The 24,028-nt window shown below is 40.1% G+C and overlaps 1 protein-coding gene across 1 annotated transcript in view; it reads left to right on the top strand.

Moving 5' to 3' along the window:
- LOC126353882 (nucleoprotein TPR-like) overlaps positions 1 to 24,028 on the top strand; it is a 342,294-nt gene that overhangs the window by 73,950 nt on the left and 244,316 nt on the right. Inside the window, exons 9-10 of the mRNA XM_050003086.1 lie at positions 23 to 97; positions 20,799 to 20,924. Coding sequence (XP_049859043.1) covers positions 23 to 97; positions 20,799 to 20,924 — 201 coding nt within the window. The remainder of the gene's footprint in view (positions 1 to 22; positions 98 to 20,798; positions 20,925 to 24,028) is intronic.

Genomic DNA, 24,028 nt, shown 5'->3' with positions numbered 1-24,028 from the left:
TTTTGAAAATTTCTTTTTATAGTCTTTTGATGAGGGCAGCCTAGCAAGAAATAAAATGTCCTTTGAAGAAGCAGAGATTTCTGGAGTTACACAACAAGTAAGTGAGGTTACATTAATGATAATAGGAATTCATATTTATAGTTTTACTGATTACAATAGTATTATTGCTACAAAATAGAGCTTCAAAAACTCACACCAACAGGAAGTAATCAATAGAACAATAAAGCTTAGTTAAAACAGGCAAAACATCTACAGACACCCCACCAGACTTTCCAGGTGCAGGAATCTGCTGATGCTTGGAAAGTGTGAATCAGTATTATTCCTCTTTTATTTATTATTTATGATAGTGTTTCTGAAAAAAGTCTTGTTTGTTGCCTTCAAAAGTCTTTTATTGTTTATGAAAGGAGTTAGAACAGTGAAATAATTATTTTATTTACTTAACTTGTTCAGTTGTCAGAAAAGTTTTCTGCATGTGGCACCACCTCATAATGTAGACCCAGAAGGAGGCCACTGCAACAGTGGCCGAAAGGTTTCTCCACTATAGTATTTTACACTATGATGCCATACCATTGTCAGAAAACTTTTATGTTAACTTACTCTGGCCTTAGAAGCCTACACAATTACATTAACCTGTTTAGATTAGAACAATCAGACCATCTCTTATATTGGATCAAGATAGTCTCTCTTTCTAATGTTTTTAATGCCTATAATGCTGCATCGACTTTTAGCTAAAGCAGGCTATTTCGACTGTGCACTTGCGGTGTATGTGGCACACAGACAGTGGAGGCTGCCCACCAAACAACTTGGACTTGGAAAGTTTGTCATACACTGTCCAACTTTTGTTCTGTGCCACCAGCTCAGTTACCTTTTAAAATGTGAGAAAGCAGCAAATGACAACTATGGTGACATGTATTGCTATTGCGTAGTAATCTTTTTTACCAAGGTCAGTGTTCTTTGTGATTGTGGTAGGAAGTCTTACTATTTACTAAAATGAAAGGAGAAAAACAGTTGTAATTTATTGATTACGTATGGGAAGCTGACTCAGCCATTATGGATATAACGAGACCTTTAAATAATCTAAACATGTTACTACAAGGATGAATCTGGTCCACTCAGATAGCTGCGCACATTAGCATGCTGTTTCTAGGATTCAGAGAAGTGTGTTGGCCCCATATTGAATCTGCCCAGTAGATTAATGACAATGACTTGTGTGTTGATCAGCTGGATGTGGTTTTTAGGTCGTTTTCCCACATCTGAGTAGGTGAATACTGGGCTGGCATACACAGCCCACCTCATTACATGATTTACTAACATTTAGAAAACATTTGCACACTTTTGCAAGGGATAGAACTAGACATAGACAATTGGAGTACACAAATTCCATCCTGTGGAACAAACGGGTGGTGAGAGGAAGGGCATCTGGTCACCTTCTATCACTAGCACAACCAAATCCGAAAATGAACATGCCAACCTTGTGAAAATAGGGATGGAGGACAGCAAAAAGAAGGCTTAAGGAATGGATATACTGATCATTAACATCTGTGATAAATGGGGAAGGGAAGGAATTGTTTTATTTTGTATCTAAATTTGGTGGTTTTTCTTACCAGATTCATTATCATTTTAGCTGAATTAGTTGTTATTTTGTGTCAGATATAGTGTTTTTTTATTACATTCATTGTAATTTTTTTCTTTTTTCCAAATTTGGTGCTTTTTCCTTGTTTCTCCAGTCAGGTGGTATTTCTTCCAAATTGAAAGTTTTTGCCAAATTTGGTGTTCTTTTTGTGCCAATTTTTGTTTTTGTTTTTGTGTTCTGAGATACCACGCAAGAAGAGTTTACAATAGTGGGTAGCAGACATACTGTGGATGTCTGTCCTCAGTAGTAACATTGCTGTGTGTGTACCAGTCACGCTGCCCTTAAGAATCGCCGCTTGGAGTGGGAGCGCCACCAGAGAGATGCATGCTTACGTAACAGTCCACGAGCCAAAATTGTCAGTTGCAAGTTGTAAATCAGTCAGTCTTGCTAGCCAGTTCCTGCAGAACGTTTGTTGTATCTTCAAGTCATCGAGCGAGATAGAAACAGAGGCTGATAAATAGACAGTGGTTAGTCTTCAGTAGAAACAGAATAGTGGATAGAATTATTGCTTATAGACAGAGACCACCTGCCTAGAGATTTAACTGAGTACTGTTAGTTTCGAACTTCTTCAAATAATGTGCCGAGACAGAAGATTAGTTTTCTTTGAACTGAAGTTCAGAGAATGTTAATTAGTAGTCAATGCAGAACAGATAGGCTAAACCTGCATTCTACGTTTGCTGTCACCAGCATTACCAGAGTTGAATAACATATTCACTATTCTGGGTTACTTTCATTGTGAGTGCATGTGCTGCCCTAGAACCCACACATCTGTCATACCAGGACACCTTTATTAGTCTTTTTCAGCAACAATGATATTTTCTTCAAATAGGATGCTCTAAGTCCACAACATTTTTTTTGTTAAATTCTGTGTGATTTTGATGTTATGCTCTCTGCTTTCTGTACTGAGTGCGACTTTGTTGTGGCTGTACTGCTTGCCTGATGCTGCTACGTGTGGTGAAAGACAGCATTCTGGCACCTGTGGAATACTTCCGTTTGATTTTAAGAATACTATTGAGGGATGTTAATTTTAAGAATGTTATTCTGAAAATTATTCATAATGTTAAGATGCAGATGACTGAGTTCACACTTTTTGGAACTTCTACATATTGTGGTAACAAAGGACTTCACAAGGCTAAGTGGGGAGGGCAAAAGCTTGTAATTCACAATCTTTGATTTTTGGTGTTTTGTAGTGTCTTGCATACAACGCTGTGTCAATATTTTCCATCAGTATGCTGAGAAAATCTCATATCTGCTTATATTTTTACTCATCCTGTGTAATGTCCTTAATTTCATTTCTCGGAATGGGAAAAATAAGTTCTTGGAGCAGAGTTAGGAACACCTAAATTATTTTGAGAAATGTTTCCTGCATAGTGTTATTTGACATTTTTGCTTCAAGTTTCCAAGGGTAGCCTTTTTCTCAAAAACACTCTACAATGTATTGAAATGTAACAACAAAAAGAAATCCATATTATGGTTCAGATTTCAAGTTTTATTCTATTAGGTGGTTAGATAAGTCAGAAGTAGCACATATGGAAATGGCAATCATTTTGCATACCAAGTAATTCACGAAGAGGACTAACTTGGCTCACAAGTGCAAGAGCTATAAAGTAAGCGTAGAGGTTTCCAATAATCCACTACTAAATGCAGAACTCACAATTTTTATTTAGAATGCTTTCTTCATGATGTTGATGCAGCATAGTTCCATTTCTACACATTGCTGTAACCTTAATCTTGAAAATCTTACTGTAATGAATAATGTTGCCTGAGGGATTGGAAAATACTTAATTTGGTAACATGGGTGGAATTTTGAACAGCCTTTGATTACAGAGAGTATTTTTTAAATATTTGTTGTCAATCTATGATATCACTCTTTTTGCTAATATATTTGGTATCTGTGCTCAGGCAGATATTTGCGCTGCCTGACACGCTCTCTGCTCTTTTATTAGATGACTCTGCTATGGCTGACTTAGTTTTATGTTTCATTCGGGCAGGGGTTTTTTATCATTTAATCTGAGTGTTTCTGTTTTATTTTATTATTTTTTGTTGATTCTGGCCTTGGGCCTACGATTTTAAACTGAGTTTTTCATGTGTTCTCGATGGTTGGCGTTTCCTTTTTTATCCCCATGGTCGGCCAACCACTGCCACACTCTGTGTGGTTTTACTTTGTTTTGTCTGTTCTTTGTCTGAGTATCTCTTGTCCTGTGTCGTCTGCCGTCTTTCCTGTTGTTAGTTTTTTCTTCTCTTTGGGTGGTTTTAGCTTTTTGGAAAAAGGGACCGATGACCATAGCAGTCTGGTCCTTTTAATCCCCCAAACCAACCAACCAACCAACCATGCTTGCAGTGCATACTGTCCTGTACGACTAATGTTTGTTTATTTTGACCAACTTCAGAAGCTATGCTGACCTGTTCGAAGCCTTCTGGCAGCATTGAGTGTGTGCCTACGACGACATTTTGAGTATCTGTTATGCGCATATGATCTTAAAGCTGTAGCCTTGTAAGGAGATGCACCATGTGGCGAATTAAGTATGTGATAATGTACAACTGATTAGTAAGCTCAGTACTCGATGGCCTGTGTAGACCTTAGTAGGGTATGCCAATAAATAGTAGCGAAATCTTTTAAAGGCACACACTAACATCTTGACTTTGTTGGCTGAGTAAGATCTTCCACAGGACATTAAGAAATTACGTGCAATTATAACAATTGCTTGTTATAATTGTCTCATTTCTAGTCACACTTGGCAAACTAGAACAGGTATGCATCCATCATTAAGCCTTTGTTAAATCAGGGTGGTAAGACACCTTTTCTCCACCTAGCTCTTGTTTTGAAGGTGTTGAATGTTCGCTGCTCCACTCCTAGTGGACGTTTACTTAGCAGCAAGTTCAGTGACAGGTCATGCAAAGCCTGACTAAGTACAAACTGCTGCATTTGGATAAACATATATTTTTGGGTTATACCAACAGGCAGCCTGCCCTGATTTGCCCAGTGATCAATTCCGATCAAGATGTTCCTTCCAAATGCTCATTTAAATTAAGTGGTTATGTAGACTAACACTCCAATGAACATCTCGGGCCCTGACATTCGGTCAAGAGCAGGGATAAAATTCCTGCAGTAACATTTAATTTGAATGGTAACACTTTAAACTGGTAACCGTGTGCTGCATAAATAAATATAGGGACATGACTCTATGTCCAAATGACTGTCCCATTACGATACTTACAAGATTTGTAGTGTACAGCAGAGAAGGTTTGTGGTTCTTAAAGGTTTTCTGAACATATTCTCCCCAGAATTATTGCCCTGTTTATCACTTAGACATTGAGCATCAGCATTATGCTGTCCCCTGGATTTGTTGCTGGTGTGGTCTTCAGTCCAGAGACTGGTTTGATGCAGTTCTCCATGACTATCCTGCACAAGCTTCTTCTTCTTCAAGTAACTACTGCAACCTACATCCTTCTGAATCTGCTTAGTGTATTCCTCATTTGGTCTCCCTCTATGAATTTTGCCCTCCACGCTTCCCTCCAATACTAAATTGATGAGCTCTTGACACCTCAGAATGTGTCCTACCAACCGATCCCTTCTTCTAGTCAAGTTGTGACACAAATGCCTCTTCTCCCCAATACTACTCAGTACTTCTTCATGAGTTACAGGATCTACCCATCTAATCTTCAGCACTCTTCTGTAGCACTACATTTTGAAAGCTTCTATTCTCTTCTTGTCTAAACTACTTATTGTCCATGTTTCACTTCCACTCATGGCTACACTCCATACAAATACTATCAGAAAAGACTTCCTGACTCTTAAATCTGTACTCGATGTTAACAAATTGCTCTTCTTCAGAAACACTTTCCTTGCCGTAGCCAGTATATATTTTATATCCTCTCTACTTCGACCATCATCAGTTATTTTACTCCCCAAATACCAAAACTCATTTACTATTTTAAGAGTCTCATTTCCTAATCTAAGTCCCTGACCATCACCTGATTTAATTTGACTACATTCCATTATCCTTGTTTTGCTTTTGTTGGAGCTCATATTATATCCTCCTTTCAAGACACTGTCCATTCCGTTCAGCTGCTCTTCCAAGTCCATTGGTGTCTCTGACAGAATTACAAAGTCATCAGCAAACCTCATAAGTGCCTTCCGGTTTCCGTGCGAATTGTAAGTAGCCATTTGCTCCCTGTATTTTACTCCTGCCACCTTTAGAATGTGAAAGAGAGTATTCCAGTCACCATTGTCAAAAGCTTTATCTATGCCTACAAATACTATAAACATAGGTTTGCCTATCTTCTAAGATAAGTTGTTGGATCAGTATAGCCTCGCATGTTGCAACTTTTCTACAGAATCCAAACTAATATTCCCCGAGGTCGACTTCTTCTAGTTTTTCCATTTGTGTTAGTATTTTGCTGCTGTCACTTATTAACCTGATAGTTCAGTAATTTTCACACCTGACAATGCCTGCTCTCTTTGGGATTAGAATTATTATATTCTTCTTGAAGTCTGAGAGTATTTCACCTGTCTCATACATCTTGTTCAATAGATAGAAGAGTTTTGTAATGACTGGCTCTCCAACGGATAGTTCTAATGGAATGTTGTCTACTCCTGGAACCTTGTTTCGACTTGGGTTCTGTCAAATTCTTCATGCAGTACGATATCTCCTATTTAATCTTCATCTGAGTCCTCTTCCATTTCCATAATGTTGCACTCAAGTACATCACTCTTGTATAGACCCTCTATATACTTGTTCCACCTTTCTGCTTTCCCTTCTTTCGTGGAACTGGCTTTCTGTCTGAGCTCTTGATATTCCTACAGGTGGTTCTCTTTTCTCCAAAGGTCTCTTTCATTTTCCTGTTGGCAGTATCTGTCTTACCCCTAGTGATACATGCTTGTACATCCTTATATTTGTCCTCTAGCCATTGCTCTACATCTGTACATTTGTCCTCTAGCCATCCCTGCTTAGCCATTTTGCACTGCCTGTCTATCTCATTTTTGTGATGTTTGCATTCCTTTTTGCCTGCTTCATTTACTGCATTTTTATATCTTCTCCTTTCATCAGTTAAATTCAATATCTCCTCTGTTACCCAACGATTTGTAATAACCCTCGTCTTTCTACCTATTTGGTCCTCTGATGCCTCCACTGCTTCATCTTGCAAAGCTACCCATTCTTCTTCTATTGTATTTCTTTCCCCTGTTCTTGTCAATTGTTCCCTAATGCTCGCTTTGAAACTCTCAGCAACCTCTGGTTCTTTCAGTTTACCCAGATCCCATATCCTTGAATTCCTATCTTTTTGCAGTCTCTTCAGTTTTAATAAACTGCTCCTGACTAATGAATTGTGCTCAGAATCCACATCTGCCCCTGGAAATGTCTTACAATTCAAAACCTGGTTCCTAAATCTCTGTCTTACCATTACACAATCTGCCTGAAACCTTCCAGTGTCTCCAGGCCTCTTCCATGTACACAACCTTCTTTCATGATTCTTAAATCAAGTATTAGCTGCGATTAAGCTATGCTCTGTGCAAAATTCTATCATGCAGCTTCCTAATTCCTTACCTCCATTCCATATTCACCTACTACTTTCCTTCTCTTCCTTTTCCTACTACTGAATTTCAGTCCCCCATGACTATTAAATTTTCATCTCCCCACACTATCCGAATAATTTCTATTATCATATCATATGTTTCTTCAATCTCAAATTTAGAGGACTGTAATATGGACTTTTCAGCAGCTCAGTTACACCCAGTCAGGCATTTATTTAATTTTTTATTTACTTATGATTAGCTTGTGGTTCAATGCAGGGCACAAACATAATGCTTCGTGAGCCTTCACTTGCAACATGCAGATAATTTTCTTTTAAGACCGTGAGTTTTTCCTCAAACACATATGAATACTGAATTAAGAGGGATCTTAACTGTCCACAGTTCTGATGGTTTAAGTTACTATCTTTCTCTATCTTGTTAATCACTTCTGCCAAATTAGTTGAACTTGTGCCATTAATGTTTTGCAGTGGTTCATACTCAGTACCTACCATACATACTTTCACTTGCCGATAACATTTATCATGACCGGAATGGTGATGTAATTTAAGTTTTCCACAACCTTTTAGCCCGGTACCTGTGTCTCAGTTCTATCCCTGGGAAAGTCAATTATTCCTTCCTTTTTGCATTAAAAAAAAAAATCAATCCCTAGGACAATTCTGCTACCCCAGTAAAACCTTACTCCACTACAGCATTGCGTAGTGCCATTTCTTGGCAAACCTGCTACTTCTTAGGCCTGCTTTGCTCTCTGGCTGTGAATAATACCTTCACACTGTTTACAGGAAGCTTCAAAATTTTTTGATCCTCTTTTACCTTATAGTACAGTTCTGGCATTGTGACACTAAGATCGCAGCCTTTTAAAGTACAACTTCTACTAATATTTCTTTCCTACACATAGTGATGAGTGTTTATTTGACATTGGTTTTTTGTGTACCCTCAGGCTTGTAACTAGTCTAACTCGGACAGTTCCAATGCTGCCATTGTCAAAGTCATGGGAGGGCACAGGTAGTATAGGCTATTTGTCAGGTGTCCCTCGTGTAAGCATTCTGCACAACTATAAATTATTGTGTCACTCCTGCCTGTGTATGCTCACCCACTGTAGTACGATCCTGTACACCATGGCCTGACACAAGCTTGTTGCTCAGTTTGTTTGCCCACCTCTGCCCAGCTGCACCGTATGCTGTATCATATGAATTGAATTTATTTGGATCTGCTTGTACCTGTGACACCAGCAAGTTGTTTGAGACAGCCAATGGTCGAATTTGGTATCACTGGATCACTTTTCTTTGGTATATTGGAATCCAGATCTGCGTAATCTTCATTTCTTGTCCTAATAACCTTAATTATTACTGTGTCTTTTGTGCCTCTCTTCTCCATTGGCTGGATTGCAGTAGCTGTTACACTACCATTCTGAATGTCTGTTACGGTACTCAGTGCGCAAAGCATCATTCGTGTGTCTCATATAGCTATTACATTCGTAGAGAGTCATCCTGCATCCTTGTCTGTATCAAGTATCACTGTTTCCATTGGTAGCTTACATAATTTGTCCCAACAATCTAACCTCTTGTAGTAAATTGAGGTTGTCTATTGCCACCAAAACTTCCTTAATATCTTTGTCAGGAACCTTGACAAGTTATCACAGTATTCAGTTTGTTTTGTTGTATCTGCTAGATACTTACCTGTGTTATCTCGCAGTCCCAGTACTTCACTTTAATCAGTTATTTCTTACAGTACTGTCGCAAACTATATACATTTTGGGATTTAATACAACATTGTAGGACCACATATGTATTCCTGCCCAACAATATTTAGCCAAGAACCCATGTTCAAATATTGCGTAATCTTGGTATCATTTTGCAGTGTCATGCAACTGACTGGTGACAAACCAAATTCATTGCTCGTCACCCCAGCAACTAAGCAAAACACCACAGAATGATTTTTATGAAAACCAGTGGATGGACATCTTTCCTCCCATTCATTCAAGTAGGAATTGCTGGTGGCAAGACCTGCTGTCTTCTACACTACAACTAGAACCTATCCATCTAATTCTCCCCTCGTGTTTATTCATACTGGAATGCATATGTACGTAATTTGCACATTCAGATGAAGCACAGGGATCTGTGAGTTCCATGAAAAGATTTTCCACTACCATTCCTGCAGTGGTGGTGTCATACCCATCAATTTCTTGAGCTCATAATTTTACTGCACTGACTTCCACTTGCACAGTATGCAGTTCATTTTGCACCTGGCTCTGAACTGTGGCTATTCTCAGCTAACACACTAAACATTTACTCCATGGTTAAAAATGATGAGCATGGAGTCTCTATTACACTGATGTGCTTAGACCAATCCAGAAGCAACAAAAATGCCCTTGTGCTTTCTCAACCTGTCCTTTACCATCTATCAGCAGTCAACTGTACTGACACACTCATACACTGGATCTACCATTAAGCCTGAAACTACCAAAATTTTTAAGTTGTACTTTCCAGGCACTGGACCCATGTAAAAAAAATAAAAGAACTATACTATCACGTAACTACTGCCTGGTGAAAGCCTATATTACGGCAGATAAGTTGTCACCACGTGCTTGATTTTATGGGCATTGTTCTTTGTTGAATGTTTGGTGTTTCCTTTTTACTACCTTCCTTATACCTTTCTGCTTTTGATTTCTTCAGTTTTATCAGATTAGATTCCTTTATAGTGACTGAAAACAAAGCAGAAATGGATTAGTACCTAACATTACAAATAAACATTAAATTAATGTACTAAACACTTTGTATTTGGAGATTGTTGTGTTGTCCATGTTAATTTATCTAATATAACATATTAGTGTTAAATGATTCTTACCTCCTTTCTAAATAGGCAGGTGGAGCAACTGATTTCTGAATGTAACACAGTTTTATAGTAAGTAATTTACAGTTACTGTTCACTGGTTTTATTGGAAAAATTCTCCGTTACTACACTCCTGGAAATGTAAAAAATAACACATTGACACCGGTGTGTCAGACCCACCATACTTGCTCCGGACACTGCGAGAGGGCTGTACAAGCAATGATCACACGCACGGCACAGCGGACATACCAGGAACCGCGGTGATGGCCATCGAATGGCGCTAGCTGCGCAGCATTTGTGCACCGCCGCCGTCATTGTCAGCCAGTTTGCCGTGGCATACGGAGCTCCATCGCAGTCTTTAACACTGGTAGCATGCCGCGACAGCGTGGACGTGAACCGTATGTGCAGTTGACGCGAGGGCGTATAGTGGGCATGCGGGAGGCCGGGTGGACGTACCGCCGAATTGCTCAACACGTGGGGCGTGAGGTCTCCACAGTACATCGATGTTGTCGCCAGTGGTCGGCAGAAGGTGCACGTGCCCGTCGACCTGGGACCGGACCGCAGTGACGCACGGATGCACGCCAAGACCGTAGGATCCTACGCAGTGCCGTAGGGGACCGCACCGCCACTTCCCAGCAAATTAGGGACACTGTTGCTCCTGGGGTATCGGCGAGGACCATTCGCAACTGTCTCCATGAAGCTGGGCTACGGTCGCGCACTCCGTTAGGCCGTCTTCCGCTCACGCCCCAACATCGTGCAGCCCGCCTCCAGTGGTGTCGCGACAGGTGTGAATGGAGGGAAGATTGGCGACGTGTCGTCTTCAGCGATGAGAGTTGCTTCTGCCTTGGTGCCAATGATGGTCGTATGCGTGTTTGGCCCCGTGCAGGTGAGCGCCACAATCAGGACTGCATACGACCGAGGCACACAGGGCCAACACCCGGCATCATGGTGTGGGGAGCGATCTCCTACACTGGCCGTACACCTCTGGTGATCGTCGAGGGGACACTGAATAGTGCACGGTACATCCAACCCGTCATCGAACCCATCGTTCTATCATTCCTAGACCGGCAAGGGAACTTGATGTTCCAACAGGACAATGCACGTCCGCATGTATCCTGTGCCACCCAACGTGCTCTAGAAGGTGTAAGTCAACTACCCTGGCCAGCAAGATCTCCGGATCTGTCCCCCATTGAGCATGTTTGGGACTGGATGAAGCGTCGTCTCACGCGGTCTGCACGTCCAGCACGAACGCTGGTCCAACTGAGGCGCCAGGTGGAAATGGCATGGCAAGCCGTTCCACAGGACTACATCCAGCATCTTTACGATCGTTTCCATGGGAAATGCATTGCTGCGAAAGGTGGATATACACTGTACTAGTGCCGACATTGTGCATGCTCTGTTGCCTGTGTCTATGTGCCTGTGGTTCTGTCAGTGTGATCATGTGATGTATCTGACCCCAGGAATGTGTCAATAAAGTTTCCCCTTCCTGGGACAATGAATTCACGGTGTTCTTATTTCAATTTCCAGGAGTGTATTAACATGTCTGCACTGTTGAATGACTACAGGAAAGAGGACCCCATTTAGATTTCTATAATTTGTTTCATCAGAGATTACTTTCAACCAGTGACAACATTTTGTCTGGATATAAATTACACATACGTCTAACCTAATGAACTTAGCTTTCAATGATTACTAAGTAACTGATTTTAAATTATAATGGTAGTGGCAATAATAATAATAATAATAATAATAATAATAATAATAATAATAATAATAAACCCCGTGGAGGCCCAGGAAAAGAATAGGCCTCCGGTACGTTCTGCCAGTCGTAAAAGGCGACGAAAAAAACAAACCACTAATAGGGCTAACCCCTCTTTTAGTGTGATTACTTGGTTCAGGACACAACTAAAGAAGCCTTTGACAAGCACCGTCATGGTCGGGGACGACGCTTGAACCCTATGCCTGCCCACAATGGTAACAACACTGCTAGCCAACTGGAAAATGATTTAAATTCAAATAGAGATGTTTCGCAGGATATACTTCCTGCAACCACCCTAGAAGGAAAACAAAGACAGAGGATGAGATGGTCAGATGAAGTTAATCGACACCTCATGTTCTGTTATTACCAAGCAACAAATCTAGGAACCAACACAACTGGATACAGATCACAAGTATACGCAACACTTATTACCAGATACCCAGAATTAAAATTTTTAACAGAACAATGACTAGCTGATCAGATCCGTGTAATAATCAAAAATAACAGGATACCCCAGGCAGAATTAGAAAACATCAAGCAACAAGTACAACAAATACTGGAACAAAATAATGTGCAATCAGAAGAAGAAGAAAATACAGTAATGGACTCAAACATCCCAGAGCAAACAAACAAAGAACAACATGCATCAATTAAACAATCAGAGGAAAACGAAATCTTAAGACTGCCACCAGAACAAGTACAAATAGAACACGAAGTGACACACATGTTAGATATAGAAGAAAAATTTCAGCTGACATATATAGAATACAAAGACACAAATACAGACATTAGACCATTCTTGCACAGACCGCCAAATAACCCACAAGTCGAAACAACAATAAAAACTATCTACACAATCATACACAGCAAAATAAATGAAAACACAACTATGGAAGAGTTACAACTACAGGTTTATGTAGGAGCACTCACTACACTAAATAAACACACTAGGCAGAGATCAGAACCAACCAACACACAGAATAAACCCACAAAACCAGCATGGCAACACAGGCTACAGATCAGAATAGAAACACTGAGAAAAGACATTGGACAGCTAACACAATTCATAAGACATCAAATGTCAGAAAAAAACGAAAAAGGTTAGGTAAAATCTCACAACAAGAAGCGATAGAGCAATTAGATGAAAAGAAGCAGAAATTACAAGCATTGGCCAAACGACTTAGAAGATACAAAAAAAAAGTGAAAATAGAAGGAAACAAAACGAAACATTCAACACAAACCAAAAGAAATTTTACCAGACAATAGATAACACACACATTAAAATAGACAATCCACCAAACATAACAGACATGGAACACTTCTGGAGCAACATATGGTCAAACCCGGTACAACATAACAGGCATGCACGGTGGATAGAAGCAGAAACAGACACATACAAGATGATACCACAAATGCCTGAAGTAATAATTTTGCAACATGAAGTCACCAAAGCAATTAATTCTACTCACAATTGGAAAGCCCCTGGAAAAGATAAAATGGCAAATTTCTGGCTAAAGAAGTTCGCCTCAAAACATTCACATCTAACTAAATTATTTAACAGAGACATCCTTTTGTCTTTCCCTCTCCTTCCTGAAGAAGCAACCATCGGTTGCGAAAGCTAGTAATTCTGTGTGTGTGTTTGTGTGTTTTGTTCATTGTGCCTGTCTGCCGGCGCTTTCCCGCTTGGTAAGTCTTGGAATCTTTGTTTTTAATATAAATTATTTAACAGTTACATTGCAGACCCATACACATTCCCTGATATACTTACACATGGAATAACTTATATGAAACCTAAAGATGAAGCAGACACAGCAAACCCAGCAAAATAATGCCCCATAACGTGCCTACCAACAATCTACAAAATATTAAATTCAGCCATTACACAGAAATTAATGACATGTACAACACAGAACAAAATTATAAATGAAGAACAAAAAGGCTGCTGCAAAGGAGCACAAGGATGTAAAGAGCAACTGAGAATAGATACAGAGGTGACATATCAAGCTTAGATACAGAGGTGACATATCAAGCTTAGATACAGAGGTGACATATCAAGCTTAGATACAGAGGTGACATACCAAGCTTAGATACGGAGGTGATATACCAAGCTAAAACTAAACAAAGGTCGCTGCACTATGCATACATTGATTACCAAAAAGCTTTTGATAGTGTACCCCACTCATGGTTACTACAGATATTGTAAAAATACAAAGTAGATCCTAAATTAATACAGTTCCTAAGCATAGTAATGAAAAATTGGAAAACCACACTTAATATTCAAACAAATTCAGATAATATCACATCATAGCCAATACAGATTAAGCATGGAATATACCAAGGAGACTCATTAAGTCCTTTCTGGTTCTGCCTTGCTCTGAACCCAGTATCAAACATGCTAAATAATACAAATTATGGCTATAATATTACTGGAACATACCCACACAAAATCACACATTTGCTATACATGGATGATCTAAAACTACTGGCAGCAACAACTCAATCAATTACTAAAGATAACAGAAGAATTCAGCAATGATATAAATATGGCTTTTGGAACACACAAATGTAAGAAAAATAGCATTGTCAAGGGAAAACACACTAAACAAGAAGATTACATGTTGGATAACCACAACGACTGCATAGAAGCGATGGAAAAGATGCCCATAAATATCTAGGACACAGACAAAAAATAGGAATAGATAATACAAATATTAAAGAAGAACTAAAAGAAAAATATAGACAAAGACTAACAAAAATACTGAAAACAGAATTGACAGCAAGAACCAAGACAAAAGCTATAAATACTTGCACTGTACCAATATTGACCTACTCATTTGGAGTAGTGAAATGGAGTAACACAGACCTAGAAGCACTCAATAGACTTACACGATCACAATGCCACAAATATAGAATACATCACACACATTCAGCAACAGGAAGACTCACATTAAGCAGAAAGGAAGGAGGAAGGGGATTTATCGACATAACCTACATTATGGACAGGTAGACAATTTAAGAAAATTCTCTATAGAATGAGCAGAAACTAGCAAAATACACAAAGCAATCACTCATATAAATACATCGGCTACACCATTGCAATTTCATAACCACTTCTACAACCCATTAGATCACATAACATCAACAGATACGAAGAAAGTAAATTGGAAAAAGAAAACACTACATGGTAAGCACCCGTATCATCTAACACAGCCACACATTGAACAAGAGGCATCCAGCACATGGCAATATATACAGTGAGATGGAAGGATTCATGATTGCAATACAGGATCAAACAATAAACACCAGATATTACAGCAAGCATATTATTAAGGATCCCAATACCACAACAGATAAATGCAGACTTTGCAAACAATAAATAGAAACAGTAGAACACATCACAAGCGGATGTACGATACTAGCTAATACAGAATACCCCAGAAGACATGACAATGTAGCAAAAATGATACATCAACAGCTTGCCATACAACATAAACTAATAAAACAACACATTCCCACCTACAAGTATGCGCCACAAAATGTACTGGAGAATGATGAATTCAAATTATACTGGAACAGAACCATTATAACAGATAAAACACCACCACATAACAAACCTGACATCATACTCACCAATAAAAAGAAGAAATTAACACAACTAATCGAAATATCCATACCCATTACAACAAATATACAGAAGAAAACAAGAGAAAAAATTGAAAAATACATCCAACTGGCTTAGGAAGTCTAGGACATGTGGCATCAGGATAAAGGTGACATTGTACCAATTATACTATCAAATACAGGAGTCATACCACACAGTATCCACCAGTACATTAACGCTATACAGCTACATCTAAATATATATATACAACTACAGAAATCTGTAATTATTGATACATGTTCAGTTACCCGAAAGTTCCTAAATGCAATGTAACATATACCGTACAGTTAAAAGGAAGTCACGCTTGATCAAGGTCAGTGTCGCTTTCCATTTTTAACCAGACATAACGTCTGAGACAGGAAAGAGAATGATGATAATAATAAATAAGGACAATAATCCAGAATGAGATTTTCACTCTGCAATGGAGTGTGCGCTGATATGAAACTTCCTGGCAGATTATAACTGTGTGCCCGACCGAGACTCGAACTCGGGACCTTTGCCATTCGCGGGCAAGTGCTCTACCATCTGAGCTACCGAAGCACGACTCACGCCCGGTACTCACAGCTTTACTTCTGCCAGTATCTCGTCTCCTACCTTCCAAACTTTACAGAAGCTCTTTCGCAGGAGATAACAATAACAATAAACAGAAAAACAGAGCACAGAAAACAGAGAAAACAAAACTACTTCATTTTCAAAGAGTGTAATATACCTTTTTTTCTTTTTTTCTTCTTCTTTTTCTTTTGAGGAAAATCTCATTTTGGATTATTGTCCTTATTTATTATTATTATCATTCTCTTTCGTGTCTCAGACGTTATGTCAGGTTAAAAATGGAAAGTGACACGGACCTTGATCAAGCGTGACTTCCTTTTAACTGTACGGTATATGTTACATTGCATTTAGGAACTGTCTGTTGACAAAAGATGCAAATAGTGTTGATGCCCGTATGATTGTAACATGTCCTGATTTGAGCAAGAAGTAGTTGGATAACTTTCATTCAGTACTTATGGAAAAAGACTGACACTTCATTACCATTGCATTTCCCACTTGCCTATCTGTTATTCTTTCGGGGAAAAAAGGCATTGTTGAGAGACTGATTGACATATTTTCATTAACACAGTTGCATAAGTTTGATACTGTTCACTGGTATTGAACACTATTGGCAATGAGTAGAACAATTTAAGCAGGATCAGAGTGGGCCCCAAGTAATGCTTTGTCAGACAAAGTAGTAGTTGTTGTTGTTTTGATGTCGCACACTGTCAAGTCACATTAATGCGACCACCTGTCAAAAGCCTGGATAACAACCTTTTGAGATGAGAGGTCAGACTGGTGTGGGACATACGGGAAGAGAGTCAAAGAGGTTCTGCTAGGCACTGAAAGTGTTATGGAACCATACTGACAACAGTGCCATAGCCAGTTGTGCTAAGTTTCTCTGCTGAGGACCTCTGGTGCAAACAATCCAATGTAGGTGGTGCCACAGATTCTCAGTTGGTTTTAAATCCGAGGACTTAGGTGACCTGGGTAGTATGGTTAACTCATGATGGTGCTCTTCAAACGACACAGGTACACCACAAACTGTATGACTTGTTCAATTATTGTGCTGGTAGACGCCCCCATGCTGAGGAAAAACAAACTGCTTAGGGGATGGAAGAGGTCACACAGTAAATACTACGAAAACATTCTCCAGCCCATTATGCATGCAGGGTGTTTGATTTCAGGTATTTCATGCCATGTGAGTGAATGGCCATCTGTCCAATTCATCTGAAAAATCCACATGTTGCCACTCATTGGATGTCCAATCGTGGTATTGCCGAGCAAGTTCCACCCTTTGTTGCTGATGAAGAGCAGTTAGGACCCTAAACAGCAACATTTACTGAACGATCATTGAAGGAACAATGTTAATAGCCCCTTTGTTCATCTGGGCAGTCAGTTGCTCGACAGTTGCACATCTATTCGCTCATACACATGTCCATCCCAGTCATCTATCACCCGTGATGCACTGCAGTTGTCTCGGCACCAGATTTGGGCAGTGCTGTTTTGCAAGGCACAGTATACTGTAACCATGGCGGCATGTAAACAGTTTACAAACTTAGCTGTTTCATAAATGTTTCCACTTTTGGCCCAAAAGCCAATGAACATGCTCATTTGGATGTCACATAAATCACTCTGTCTCTGCATTATGACAACAACTGCATCGTTTTCCACACCCCCACCCAAACATACTTTATATACACTCCACTGCTAGCACCACCACCTGCTGTCTGTGAGTGGTTATCACATTGTATGTCAGACATAGACTGTGGTTACATTAACTTGTGACTGAACCATGTGTAATAATCTCTGCTAGTGTCACTGAATTGTTAAAAAAATTATATGATTGTGCTAATCAACATGAACTGAATCTTTAAGGTCTGGATCATGATTACTACGTGTTTTTAGCTGAGTAGTGAACACTATTTGAACTTGATCATGATTCTTTGAAAAACAATCTGCAGTGAAGTTCAGTGTGACAAAAAACAACATAAATGTGCCATTATTTTCCATGGCTATATTCTCTCTCTCTCTCTCTCTCTCTCTCTCTCTCTCTCTCTCTCTCTCTCTCTCTCTGTGTGTCTGTGTGTGTGTGTGTGTGTGTGAAGGCTAGGCATCAACAGCTACTTTTGTATGCTTCACTAGCAGTCACACTGTAGAGCTAGCACTTTCAGTAAAAAAAATAATATCAGATTGTTAGAAGCAGTTACTGGCTTTGCTAGTGTGCTGCTATTAACAGGCATACAGTAACAAATAAAGGCAGTAAACACGAAAAAGTGTTACTCTGAGTATGGTATGCTCGCAGGTTGCATTCCCGGTTCTCTGTCATGCAGTTATGAGCATAAGCAACTCATATTTGTTTCCGTCTCCATCCATTTGGATTTCTTCCTCAGACCAATAAGCTTTTTGGGGTGGCCACTACAGCATTCTGCCCATCCAGCTCATTAGAGTGGCTAATGGCGAGCACTGCCACACCGATTTTTAACCATGAGCATATTATACTGCTTTGTGTCCCACATCTGACTGTGTTTGCATGCGACACATTAACTATGACTTTTTAAATACTTGATCACTGCCAGATATTATAGACTTTTCTTTCTTTTTACAATTGTATTTTGGTAATGTTTACCGTATTTACTCGGATCTAAGCCGCACTTTTTTTCCGGTTTTTGTAATCCAAAAAACTGCCTGTAGCTTAGAATCGAGTGCAAAGTAAGTGGAAGTTCTGAAAAATGTTGGTAGGTGCCGCCACAACTAACTTCTGCCGCCGAATATATGTAGCACTACACAGGCATGCTTTGCAGGCACAAAGATAAATACTGGCGCCAAAACCTCTGAGTCAGTTAATACATTTAAAAAAAGGTGGAAGACAAGCTTTTTTCTCCGCCCCGAGTTTCGACCACTGCAGTTTCATACATTATCCAACAAAGTAAATACAAAATCCGTATTGTTCATCTTCGAATGTAGCAGCATTTCGATGTACTATGAAAATCCGACTGGCAAGACTGTTGGGATGTTTGTCAATATGGTCAACTCTACGTTCTGAATTTTTTTCTACTTGCAAGAAGAGATGGTTGCTAATAGGAACTTTTATGAATTGTGAATTACATGCAGTATTCTCTTCACCATAAGAATAATATGAATATAAACATTTTGCCATGTATACTTTCGTGTTTTCTGCTATCTCATTTAAATCCGGTCTGCCTAATAAACTACGAAACTAGTGTGAGACAAAAACAAACGCTGAAGAATATACATATCATATCATGTCATGTATATATATGTATTATTCTTATGCCTAATAGTGATACAGTCAGAAATTAAGCACGGCAATTGACTAGATTTTTAAATCTAAGATGACTCTAATTTCTGTGCAGAATGTACTAAACAAAAGAGGTGTCTGCAAAGATTTTCAAACGGCGAAAAATTTTAGCTAAACTCTCCTTCAGAACATCTTCTATCATTCGCAGTCTATTGTTTGGTTCTTGTTGATCATTATCAAAGAAAGCAGCAGTGGAAGTAACAACAAATAAGTCTCTTGCCATTGTTCCGCTAATGAGACAATTCCTCTCTTTTTTTTTATCGTAAGCGGCGGTAGCGCACACAAAAGCAAGCTATACCGCGAGCGGCGACAGGTCGTAAACACACATTATCAGAATGTGACAAACAATGCATGACACAGTACAATAATGCATTTTCAGCTTAGAGTGATGTAAACACCTATAACAAAGAGAACGACACTTATCAGATCAAAGAAAAATAAGCAATCGATTTAAACCAGACGAAGCATATGAAAAAGGAAGGGTGCCCGTATAAATACGGACGGAGCGCCTGACGCATAGCAATGGCTACTTGGTAAAGCTTAACTGCTAAGCTTACGACTCGAACCAAACTACTGTAGCTGTATCGTCATTAATTCGACCTAAATTGTGTCTCATATTTCAATGGACCAACTTTGTTTCGATTTGGAGGTGTGGCCCAAAACTTTTCTCTCCCTTGAATTTCGAGTCTCAAATTTCAGATGCGGCTTAGGTTCGGGAAAATTTTTTCCCCTTGATTTCGAGTCTAATTTTTCAGCTGCAGCTTAGATTCAAGTAAATACGGTATAATAACAGTTCATTTTCTGCAAAGAACTATTTAATTACTTTTCAAATACTTTTTTATTTAAACATTTAAAAACAGAAAGTATTGGAAGTACCAAACACAAGCCACATTTGACAAATTTAGAAGACTAAATTGCGAATAAAAAAAATTAAGAAAGTAAATCTATAAGTGGTATGTTACAACATCCATTCTTTTCTTGTAATTTTTGAATAATATGTAAATTGAGAACATGCTGCAAACTTACTTTTCTGCCCAAATATGATTAGATGCTGCCATTTCCATTATTTGTTTCCTATACTGTACTAGACCAAGTTTGGTAATGAAATGTCCTTGTAGAAGGTAAATAATTTAGGCGAAAGGTGAATAATAGTCATTGAGACATTGAAAGGCACATAAATAAGTCTATAAACTTTCCCAGCTCCCAGATGAATCTTCATTCGAGCACGACTTTGTGTGTGTGTGTGTGTGTGTGTGTGTGTGTGTGTGTGTGTGTGTGTATGTGGTATTTAATATTCTTGAAAAAAAGATTTATCTGGAAGCTGGCAAAGTTTTCAATTGATGAGTTGTTACATTTACTTGTAAAATATTTAGACCAAGTTTGTTTTGCTGATTTTGACTTACCTACTTCACAATGTGTACTGCCATGTAATAGTGTATCTGCATCTGAATTGTGTTTTGAGATGTATTTCCTGTTTCAACACAATGATTTTGTTCAGAATTTATTGCATAGTGCTGTGAATTCATTTTTCAGGGCCAACTGGCATTGTTTAAGCAACAACTAAACCACATGGCAAAGCAGCTTGAGAGCAAGTCAGTGAAAGTTATGGATATGGCTATTCAGTCTGATCCACTACCTCCAGATGAAAATATTGAGAGGGTAAATACAAACTATAATTTGAAATGTTTTATTTTGGCTGTGTATTAAGTATTTACCTGAGAGTAATAATTTATATGTAAGAGATTGATGTTTGCTCTTTCCATAGTAGTGGTAGTAGGAGATAAGTAAATTATTAGAGTTTCTGAACTTACACAACAGAGAAGTGAAAAAATAATGTTTTTTCTCCATCTTGTGAAATCCTGTGACAGTGCCCATAGCTACTATTCTGAGTATAATTGTTTTTAAAATTGTATTCAGCTATCTTACCATATTCCCCGTAGCTGTTATTCTGATATTAATTGTTTTAAAAATGGAATTCCATTATCTTACAATATTCATCATCAAGGTGCAGTATCATCACACAGATAATAGATGCACCAGTTGTTATCACCATATAGTGATCATTTTTAGTTTTCTATCTATGCACATTACTTTTTTGTGTGATACAAGAAAATTAAACATGTGTTTATCTATATGAGAGTTCATAAGCCATCAAAATGTACTGACAATTTAAAAATGTGTTATATTTCACCAGATTTTTCTGTTTAGTCTCTTGGTATGACACTTCATCAAAATGTCCAGCTTTTATAAATCATGTATATGCTGTATAATACTCCTTGCTAAAATATATTGGCGGAGAGAGGGGGGGGGGGGGGGAATTTCTTTTCAGGCTTCCACATTAACCCCCTCAGGGGGCTCAGCATTTAGTTGCTGGGTACGGGCTTGGCTACCCTGGGGACCCTGAGCTGGGGACTGGGAAGTGCCACCAGTCCTCAACACCGTAAGCTCTGAGCGTGCTTAAACGACCACCATAAGGGTCAACGGTGGAGCGTTGTATGGTACAGAGTCCGGGGATCTTGGCTTAACTGCGTGGGTTGCGAGGATGGTATAAACATCTATAAAAAAAACCTCAATCTTAAGGTGTGCTGGGCACCAATGAGACGCATGGCTGTTAAGGTAGAACAGTTGCTAGTGTGCTACCTCTACGGTACCTGCTGCCCACCTGTTGTATTAAGCTTACCCAGGCAAGTGGGGCTCTGTCTGGATGAACCTTGCTTTCCCTAGCTGCTTGGGACCACCATGAAAAGAAATACAAATAGTGCGCAAGCACGAGTGTCTAAGAAAGGAAAGTTCAATGCTTTAACGTATGACTCCCAATCATTCCTTTCCTTGCTCACACCAGGGGAGGAATGGCGGTCTAAATTACCTGATGCGACTTGTTCTCCTCGATTTCTGGTTTGCAGCCGAACAGATGGGGATTCATTTCTGGCCACAAAGCCTCATTTTTTGTGGAACATTTAGAGGACAAGTTTGGAGGGCATGTCTAAAATGAGGTCTGGAGCAATCCTCATACAGACAACATCCCCAACACAGCCACGGACATTTCTTGCTTGTGACAAGCTTGGTGTTGTTGCAGTTTCCATTACGCCTCATAAGAGGCTCAATATGGTTCAGGGACTTATTTTTCATCATGACCTGTTGTTGCAGTCTGACGATGAGCTCCGTGCGGTTTCCACTTTGTATGTCGTGTCTTCAGGGGACCTAAAGATAGTTGGGTCGGTACCGGCGCCTTCATCTTGGCTTTCGAGGGTCACACCCTGCCCGAGAAGGTCAAGGTGGTGGTATATCGATGTGAGGTTAAGCTTTACATCCCTCCTCCCATGCGCTGCTTTAAGTGCTGGAGGTTTGGGCATATGTCATCGAGATGTGACGCCAACCCTACCTGTCAGGATTGTGGACGTGCCTCCCACCCTAATGTCCCATGTTCGCCTTCCCCTGTTTGTGTCAACTGCGGACAGGAACATTCAACTTTCTCGTCAGACTGCGCGGTTTATCAAAAAGAATGGAAGATTATGGAGTATAAGACCTTGGACAGGTTGACTTACACAGAGGCTAAACGCAAGTACGACCGACTTCACCCTGTGCGCATTTCATAGACGTATGCTGCAGCAGTTTCGGTGAGCCCCCAAGCTCAGCCGCTTTTTGAGGGCCCTCCAGCCCGGCCGTCTATTCCTGCCCCCCTTGTAGTTGGAGGAACACCCTTTTCCGTTGCTCCCCTGTTTTTAACATCGGGAGTAACAGCCCTCCTTCTTTGGGGACTTCAGTCCCCACCTCTGAGCTGGAGAAGTGCTCGCCTCCTCTGGCTCCCCTCGCGCGGAAGGCATCGCTTGGTGCCCTCTCTTCCACGGTTACTGCCCCTCCAGATGGCAGCCAGTGGCTGAAAAAGCCACGACCTGAGGGCCGTAGGGCTTCCAGGTCTTCCACGGTCCATGAGACTGGGTCGGAAATGCCCACCCAGCCTGATAAACCAAAGGACAAACGGGATCCTACCAAAAAGACGAAAAAGCAATAGGAGAAGGACATAGAGACAGAAAAGGAGTCTACCACTGCACCTGAAGAAGATGTGGAGCATCTAGCGTCCACTCAGGAACTAGATGTTGGTTGACCTGCAGCTCCTATAGAAGTTGATGAGACTACTTCGCAATCAGTGGCGGCGAGCGCATCTAAGGTGTGACCTATCTCCCCCCCCCCCCCCCCCCCCCCCCCCCTCCCCAGGTTCTTTCATGTCTTCACTGGCGGATACCATTATCCTTCAATGGAATGGCTGTGGTTTTTTCCACTACCTTGCTGAGTTGAAACAGCTTTTGTGCTGCTTCCCTGCCACTTGTCTGGCCCTACAGGAAACCTGGTTTCCTGTTTGGCGGGCCCCCTCCCTCTGTGGCTACCGGGGTTACTATAAGAAGGGAGTAGAATATGACAGAGTGTCTGGCAGTGTCTGTGTTTATGATCTTGCCACTGTTACTAGTGCCCCAGTGCCACTGCACACGGCTCTCGAGGCTGTGGGTGTTAGAATCCGGGCAGGAATGGAGCTTACCATTTGTTCCCTCTTCCTCCCCCCGGATGAGGTTGTCCCTCTTGCTGACCTAGCTGCCTTGTTCGCCCAGCTCCCCCCGCCATTCTTCCTTTTGGAGGACTTTAATGCCCACCACCCTTTATGTTTGGGGCCCAGATCTCGGGCCAGGGTAGGAACGTTGAGGCTCTCTTGGCACACCGGGACATTTGCCTCCTTAACACTGGTGCTCCCACATATTTTAGCTTGACTC

Source organism: Schistocerca gregaria, chromosome 3 (assembly GCF_023897955.1).
Source record: "Schistocerca gregaria isolate iqSchGreg1 chromosome 3, iqSchGreg1.2, whole genome shotgun sequence".
Classification (NCBI taxonomy): Eukaryota; Metazoa; Arthropoda; class Insecta; order Orthoptera; family Acrididae; genus Schistocerca; species Schistocerca gregaria.
Note: the sequence above shows the minus strand (reverse complement) of the source record. Positions and strands in the feature narration are given on the sequence as shown.